The 8,618-nt window shown below is 41.2% G+C and overlaps 1 protein-coding gene across 1 annotated transcript; it reads right to left on the reverse strand.

Annotated features, from left to right (window-relative positions):
- Positions 1–1,556: 1,556 nt before the first annotated feature.
- On the reverse strand, positions 1,557–6,996 carry LOC125716011 (pyroglutamylated RF-amide peptide receptor-like). Its single transcript, XM_048988221.1, has 6 exons — positions 6,463–6,996; positions 5,689–5,847; positions 4,420–4,481; positions 2,658–2,893; positions 2,420–2,517; positions 1,557–2,274 (listed from the first exon to the last, which is right to left on the reverse strand). The coding sequence occupies exons 1-6, from the start codon at positions 6,818–6,820 to the stop codon at positions 1,886–1,888; spliced, it is 1,302 nt and encodes a 433-aa protein (XP_048844178.1). The 5' UTR covers positions 6,821–6,996; the 3' UTR covers positions 1,557–1,885.
- Between the last annotated feature and the right edge of the window lie 1,622 nt (positions 6,997–8,618).

Below are 8,618 nucleotides of genomic sequence, written 5' to 3' on the forward strand. Positions count from 1 at the left end.
GGTTTAAATGCGTTATGTGGCTAAACATGGTCACTTTGCCCTGATTTGTGGCTTTAGTGTTCTGTCTGATTATGGAGTGGTGGCTCTGAGGCTAGGGATCTGTGCCAGTAACTGGAAGGTTGCTGGTTCAAATCCCGTAAATGCCCAGAGTGATTCTACTCTGTTAGGTCTTTGGGCAAGGCCCTTAACCTGCAATTGCTTTGTCCTGGGTATGACGTTAATCTACATCCAGCCCTATAAGGAGGTCCTCCAACTTACAGGGAAAAACTTGGGGGTTGATCGCAGGATTGACACTCTTGCCACTGGAAAAAAAAACCTCACACTGGTCCACTGGTACATTCAAAGTTTCACCTCGGCTTACTCTGGTTTTTGCCTGCAGTCTCCAGTGTTCCTGTGCTAGATAAGTAGGTAGAAGATGGATGAATGAATATTTTTTTAATGTTTTTAATCCACTAGTCAATACCGGCTGGACTTCCATAACTCGCTGGGTAAAAAGCAGCATCACGTCTTATAAGCACTCTTTAAGTGGTAAGTATTTCAGTAGTTGGCTTAAGTCTTCAGAAGATGAAGGACTTGGATGATTTTTTCCCCCCAGGTTTGATAGCTCTGCAGATCCTCCTTGACACTTGGCACACCAGTGTCTGACTTTGTGTTACGCTTACTGTAAATTTCACTGTAAATTTGCAGTTCGCTGACATCGTGATTTTGCTAATCAGCTGCCGGTAAGGGGCTTTAGCTAGTACCCATATGCGGCCATGAGCAAGCTCATATATTGACTAAAGAGCCTTTGCAAGAGTTGTGTGTTTTGCCAGATGGACATACACACTGTATTCGTACCCTGCTAACTGAAGTTGGAAAACATCACTTAAAGTGATAATATCTTTAAAAATGAAATCTATTGTAACGTGTAACTGCACGTTACAATTTGCTTTATTGTATTTTTTTTTCCCAGGAGAGCCTGACAAATTTCAAATACAAACGCTCCCCAGGTTACGATGGGTCTGTGTTACGATATTTCGTCTTTACGAGAGTTCATTTCAAAGTAAGTAAGTAAAGTAATGTATTTTCAATACATTATTCAATACATTACATGAGATGTTCAGCGCTTTATTATAAAATAGGCTTGTATTAATTATTTTGTCCAACTATAGATTAATGTAAGTGTTCTAAGAATGTTTACAGCAGGCTAAGCCAGGCTATGATGTTTGTCAGGTTAAGTGTACTGTATTGAAATGCATTTTCGCCTTACGATAGGGTTACTTTCCGATAAACCTATCGTAACCAGGGTAAAGGCTGTATAAGTATATTTGCTTTTTAGAAATCTGATGTGTTTTTTTTTTTTTACTTGGAAAAATTTGTGTTTGTACCATCTTTATACTCATTTTGCTAAGTTGATGGGTCTCTGATCTGAAATACTTTTTGCTTTATTTCTGATCTTGAATAGCTTTGGTAATTGTTCACTGAAATATTACCAATAAACCATCTTTTCTGTATTAAAGAAACAAATGTTTTAGCGAATATAAATGACATTCACTGACAAGCCGCACAGTCAGAATATTTGCTCAATCATTTTGCATGTTACCGGTTTCAGTAATTACAGTTTATATTCAGAATGCTAACAGCATCCCTCTTTGGAGGAATCGTTTTTTAAACAGGTTAATATTATACATTGTTAAAGACCCTGCAGAATATTGCAATCTAAAAATACCAAGGAAAATATTCTTACAGCAGCTGCCTTGGTTAATTTCTCATCAAGATGCGTGGTAGCGGAAATCCTTGGAATATCATGAAGTATCACAGTCGTTTTTACACAATCATTAAGTACCTCTTTTAACTTGCTGCAGCACAGACATTTTGTAGTGTTTCCCACTGTTCAAAGTGTGTATTATGAGGCGATATAGCAGCTGGCAGGCAGCTCCGAGTTGACGGCTGACACCTTCTCCTCCACGAACGCAGTCGAGGTTTCTGTGCGCGCCGTGCGCAACACCACACACTCGGCCACATTCCCCTCGCTGATGAGTTTGGGTCGGTCTCTGAGGGAGGTGTCCCACCTGGCGAAATGTGCGCCGAGTCTGGGCCCCCCCGTGGCGGCGAGCAGGGGCGGACCAGGCCGCGGCAGGCAGCAGGAGAGCGCAGACTTGCAGTGCTTCTTGAAGTTCTCGTTCATGAAGGCGTACACGACGGGGTTGTTAAACGAGTTGAAAAAGCCCACAGCCTGCACGATGGCGATGACCGTGTTCAGGGTCACTTCATCGTAGCGCTTCTCCAGGTCGTCTAGTCACAGGGCAGCATGCGTTAGTATTAATCGATCCATATATCTGTTGGTCCACATTGGCGCACGACTAGCAGGAACGTCGGAGATACGCTGCCTTGATTCTACTTCCTTGTAACGGCACGGTTTATAAGATGGCGTACTTACTGTACTCAAACAGCATGTGCACTGTATGGAATGGGGCCCAGCAAACGGTGAAGAGTAGGACGATGGTGACCATCATCTTAACGGCCCGCTTCTTCTTCCTGTAACCGACAGTGGATGGAGGAAGAAAGAAAATCATTATTTGGAAGAAAATGACGATATCATAGGAGATTGGGTCGCACTAGGTGATGGGTGGATGGAAGTAGGAACGGAGTCATTTCCAGGGCAGGCTTGTGAATACCTTGAAATCTTGTTGACTTCGCTGTGGTTCATGGCGTTCAGCACGGAGGAGTCCCCGACCTGTTTGTGTATCCATAGCTCGATCCCGATCCTCGTGTAAAGGATGAGCATGGTCGCTAGGGGCAGCAGGAACAGCACCACCAGGATGAAGGTGGCGTACGCGCGGCGGTGAGCGGGCGAGTGCCAGCATTCCTGGCAGCAGACATGGTGACGGTCGTACAGGAAGTCGTACTTCACCTGGGAACAGGAGAGGCCTGAATACGCTTCCGCGCGCTAATGCACAGATTAGGGGTTTAGCGGCGAGCTTGGAATGGCAAAGGAGTCTGGGCTGCTTTACCGCACTGTACGTCGACTGTCAATTTCCTGTGTTGGAAATTGGCTGCATAAATCCCAGCTTTTAAATAAATGAATCATATTTGATGATGCCTAAGGCAGATATAACTTTGTCCTTTAGCTACCAAGTCATTTGGCTGGACTTCCTTCAATTCTGCTGGACTGTATGCACTAAGACTGACAGTCAGCTTAGTAACAGATTTAACCTTTATTTTGCCAAATCTTGTAAAATCTTATAGACGTCATGATCCATCAAACAGTTTTTACATGCGGTGGTAAGAGCATACAGAAATAAAACAGACTAACATTGTGACAATAAGCATAGTCCATTAAAACCGGTTCATTTTCTAGATAACCAAGACTTCACTGAGTTTTTACTGCTTTTTCCTGTCTAATTCACTGTATGCCCACTGTAATAGGGCATAACATAGACTAGTCTCATAGTTGTACAGGATTTGGAGTATTTAAGGTATAGAGTTATCGTATTGTTCAACGGGTCTTAAAAAGCTGCTTCAACACTATTAGTGTGCATATAGCTCTGGATATAATAACTGTTCCCAGGAACAAAATCAGTTTAAGAGGACAGAATTAGACAACAGTCTATAAAAAACAGCACACTGGCTAAAACGTGGACCCCGCAGAGATCAAAACATGACAAATCTGGCAGCGACGCAGCCTCTCGACACGCGTCGTGGCAGAACTAAGCAGGGCAGCGTCCTTCGGCATGAAGAGTCAACTTGCAGCTTTTGATCAGAACGATGAAAATGCCTCTCGGAAGTGGAAGTGCGTCAGATTAAAAGGTGGGATTCCATGCTAGACACACGCTGCGTACCAACCACATCTGAAAGCCTGGTTACGGACGGCCTATGCAGTAAACATGGTCTGTGCTAAGAGATGTACATTGAGACCAAATCACACACATAGTCGCACTTCATTAAGAAGCTCTTAGGGAGTCTAAGTATGTCACAGAAACATTAATGGCACACAGATTGTGTCAAAGGGGCCAAAGTAAAACATTCTAGTGCTCATTTTGACTGAAGCTTGCTGGAATATTTACTAAAAAAGCAAACGAATGAACACAAACTAACTTAATGCCAGAACCAGGCAGAAAGTGTCGAAGGGACAACTTGTTATTGCCTCTTAGCCATGTGAATTCAGTATACAAACACTGCACAAAGCCTTCTCCTTTATATCTCTGATTCATCCATCCATTCAGAAACCTGACTCATTATCTAAATGCATCCCCAGTTACACATGGAAACTGCAAGACCTATTAAAAAGTTCAGCGTACTTTTATCTCATTCTGCACATTACCACAATAATGGAAAATACATATTTGCAACATCAATATTAACCTATATCATTTTCCTACAAAAAATAATATTTATAGCAAATTAAACATCTCACACATTTGATGTATGCCTACTCACCTCCAGTTTTTGCACAAACAGCATTGGGGATCCAACAATCACAGCTGCCGTCCAAACTAGCCCTGTTTGGGCATATGAGAGATACAGCTTCTGTGACGTATAATGATATGGTCATTTGCATTCGGGCAATTCACTGTCAGATACTCCACCACTGGGAAATGCCCAATTAAGAAAACGCAGATTAAATCACTGGAGCAATTTCCACAATGTCGGTTTTTAGTGGAGTTTTAATTCCATGAAATTGTGTGAAACCTTTGAAAATGATGCTTGAACTGATATTGAATTGTCTCACGTAATATCCCACGTGTTCATTATGGATGGTAAAAACTATAGCTACACAGTAAGAATTAAACAAATGTGCTTCAGAGACATAAGCTGCCATTAAATGTAACATATCTAAAAAAAATTATAAGTAAACTAGGAACAGAATCCGTATTCCTGGGTCTTCAATCAGACGATGCTGTATTGATTCAATTTAACAGGCTGAGAAATGATTTTGAACAGTACATTACATTTAAAAGATGAAGTGGAGCGAGCAAAGAGCTCGTATATTGCAGGTCTCTGGAGCTGCTGTCAGCCTGACCTTTGTAATGTGCCGGCAGTTAGATAAACAGCCAGGTGTCTGGTCAAGGTACATGTTATGGCTGCAGGACACACCTGCCTGCTACAACAACTCTAACCTTTTTCCAGAAGTATCATCATTCTTCTGAATACACAGCATCATGTGTTTCACAAGGTGGAAAGGAAAGACAGGCAGGCAGGCAGACAGACAGGTAGACAGAAAGACAGACAGGTACGCAGAAAGACAGGCAGGCAGATAGATAGATAGACAGACAGAGCGAGAGAGAGAGAGATGAAAATTTGTACCTTTGCTTGTCGCTGAGGCTGTACTGTCAAAGGTCTGCCAGTTTTCCCCTTAGCTGTAGGTTACTGTACCTTTTAAGGTACAGAAATTGAATATGAGGAACATTTTTGTACCTTTGATGGTACATTCATGCTGTTTGTACCTTTGGGATGTTCCTCAGAATCCATTTCTGTACTTTAAAAGATACAATTACAAGGGTACAAATTTTTATCTTTTTTTTCTGAGAGTATAGATAGATAGATTGATAGATTGATTGATTGATTGATCCTTTTGCTGTTAATCAAAGGTGACTATACGTCAGATATCCAGTGTATCTTTGTACACACATCAACATTGTGGACAACCAAGTCAGGTGTCAAACATATGCCACAAGCCTAATTCTACATGAATAGTTAACAGCTCACCTAGCACTTTGTAAGCTCTTTGCGGCGTGTACTGCCTCTTCATCTTCAGCGGATGAACGATGCCCTGGTACCTCTCCACGGCAATACTGGTCATGGTAAGAATACCAGTAACTATAGCCACTGTCTGGACGAAGGGGACAGATTTACATACCAGGACCCCTGGAAAAAAGCACGGCGCCGTGATCAATTTGCGACGTTACCAATGAGCAGTTTCGGCACTATGGCGGCAGTGAGCTGTGGCGTATACTCTGCCTGCTATCAACTCTGTCTTATAGTGAAGTTCTGCTGTTAAGGTAAATGTAACTTTAAACACCCCTTTTGAATACTGAAGCTTACTGTTTACCGTATTGCATTTTCAGAATATTTCAAAACATTTCCTTAGATTCTGTTTTATGCGTCATCATGATACTTAATATTAAATATAACTGCGACATGTAATAAAAGAGCAACTGTAACAGACCTCGAGTGTATGGCTATAATCAGTATAAAAGTCTGAATTTTAAAATGTATTGAATTATTTTTGATATTGATTGTGACATTAGACAGCAATGTCCAAGTAAATTTAACTACTGAAGAGGAAAAAAAAACAATACGCAAGTTATTCTCGAAACTTATTATCGGTAGTGTAACACAGGTTAAAACTGTTTATTCTCCTTAGGTTATGACCAAATGAATCTTGCTGTAGCTTCCAGTAATACTTTTAAAAACTAAGACTCAGTACAGTATAATTTGAAGGCGTTTATATGCCGTTAAATGAATGTGCATAAAACTTACCCCCAAGCCACTCGGAAGAGATGTACTGCAGCAAGGTGAAAGGGATGCAGAAGAAGGTGATGAGCAGATCGCTCACCGCCAGGGAGCAGATGAAGATGTTGGTAGCACTCTGCACTGCTCGCTTCCGTGAAACTATGTAAACCACCAGACTGTTTCCCACCAGTGCCAGGACGAAAATGATGGCATACATGATGACAAATGTCGTTTTTGCGCTTGACGGCAACTCGGGAGTATAGACGAGCGGCAGCACGTTGTAAGTGTGAATGAAGTCTTGGCGTGTCAGGTTGTAAACTTGAAGCAGCTGCTTCAGTAGTTCTGGTGTGATTTTCATCGTTCCCATCGCGGTGCATGTTCCCATTTTTTTCTCCTTTCTAAAAATTCCCGTTAAACGTGGAAAAAGCGCATCACACTGACAGCCCCAAAACACTACGGCTGTGCGAGACGCCGTCTTGCAATCCTGTCGTACATAAACGTTGCACACCTCATATCAGCCTTAGAAGGATAATGTTCCTGTGGAGGTTTCATGGCAAATAAATAAAGAGGCGGAACTCAACTTGTCACCCAGTCAGAATATTCTGTCAAGCAGTAGTGCTCATGTTTTTCTGTCTAAGTGGGACCTATGCTGTGCCTATTGCTGTATGCAACGAGCAACCTAATTTTCAGTATGAAGAGAAGGTCACGCGGCTCCACTTTTAAATACAATTCTCTGTTCCCCACAACAAAAATTTAATGTAATGCGTTTCGATGCCTCTTTCAATAATTGATAGTTGATGGTTAAATAGCCAATGTAGTATTTTCTTTTCCGTGTAACTGTGGAATTGCGGCTTGATTCGATGTTCTGGTTCAGAATTGCTTAATGCTGTTTGCATGTTTTTCTGCATTGACTGCAATCTTTAGCAAGAACGTGTAAGTCAAGCAAATTGATTAAGGAAAAAGCATCATTCCCAATTGGGACAACACAAAAGTATGACGTTTACGCTGGCTAAAGCAGATTTGAAATTGCACTGTACTTGTGTCTAAATTTGCACAACTGGACTGTGTGTAAAGTGTTTTATAGCTTATTAATGGTCTATTGAGATTACAGTTTTTAAATATAACCACTAGTTGCAAATCACAACGGGGTAACAGATTACTTGAGGGGACACAAAAATATAGCATTGTGCTATCATTTATGTATCAATTAACCACAAATTAAGTGTTAGTTACCAACTGATCTCATGCACGTTTGTTCACCATTAATGAACTGTAACATCTTTTACCTCAAGCAAGTATTATATCTGTCACTATAGTATATCTACTAATTAGGTAAAGCTTTATGAACTACTGAAGGAATCACCGAAGGGAGTACTGTAGGGACAAGTAACGCATGTAAATATACCGATCTCATGTTTGTTTACCGTTAATGAAATGAGACGCATCATTTATCCCAAGCAGTTACTATATTTATTACGGGGCTATATCTGTTAATTCTCTGAATCTTAGTGAACTACTGAAGGAACAAGTAATGAATAACACGAGCGACAGCACTACCGATCTCCTGTTTGTCCATGATTAACGAATCGTGACATCTTTCATCTTAAGTAGACTATATTTGTACATGATTTGCTCATGATTCATACTTCATTAGTAACTGAGTTATTACTAAGTATTTGAGTCCCCTCAAGTGTTACCCATTATAGTGATCATTTAATCACAAGCAACTGCACCGAGTTTGAAAAATCGGAAGCTTTAAAGTTAGGTGGCGTGGAATTCATTTTTAATTCATTCATTTCTGAAGACATTAGTTATAACACCAGTACATCTAACCCTGTGGCATGGCTAGGCCTGTTGTAATGGTGAGAGTTCGAGGTGCTGTGTTCGTTTTGAGTAGCGGTAGCCATATTGTCATACAAAACTTTTTGTTTTCCTGTTGTAGGTCCAGGGTTACAACATACCACCCGAGACACGCACCACCCGTGACACGCACCACCTGTGCCATAAACTGCGCTCAGGCTGGCGCCTCCAGAGCCTTATGGCCGCACCTGAGGAGAGGCCCCAGGTCATTAGGATCATTAGCAGCACCGATTAAAATAAGTTATAACTGTAACCTACACGTTACATATTTTCTCACATTTTGTTATAAATTTTATCTTTATTTTTCTAAGTTCCTTTATTTT

This window comes from Brienomyrus brachyistius, chromosome 20, assembly GCF_023856365.1.
Source record: "Brienomyrus brachyistius isolate T26 chromosome 20, BBRACH_0.4, whole genome shotgun sequence".
NCBI lineage: Eukaryota > Metazoa > Chordata > Actinopteri > Osteoglossiformes > Mormyridae > Brienomyrus > Brienomyrus brachyistius.

What these genes read in the sequence shown, in the direction of transcription:
- LOC125716011 (XM_048988221.1), bottom strand. Translation starts at nt 6,820, where the DNA reads ATGGGAACATGCACCGCGATGGGAACGATGAAAATCACACCAGAACTA. An exon ending in CTCTTCCGAGTGGCTTGGGG is followed by an intron (nt 5,848 to 6,462) that starts GTAAGTTTTATG and finishes GCTTTTTTCCAG; the next exon opens with GGGTCCTGGTATGTAAATCT. An exon ending in GAAGTCAACAAGATTTCAAG is followed by an intron (nt 2,518 to 2,657) that starts GTATTCACAAGC and finishes TGTCGGTTACAG; the next exon opens with GAAGAAGAAGCGGGCCGTTA.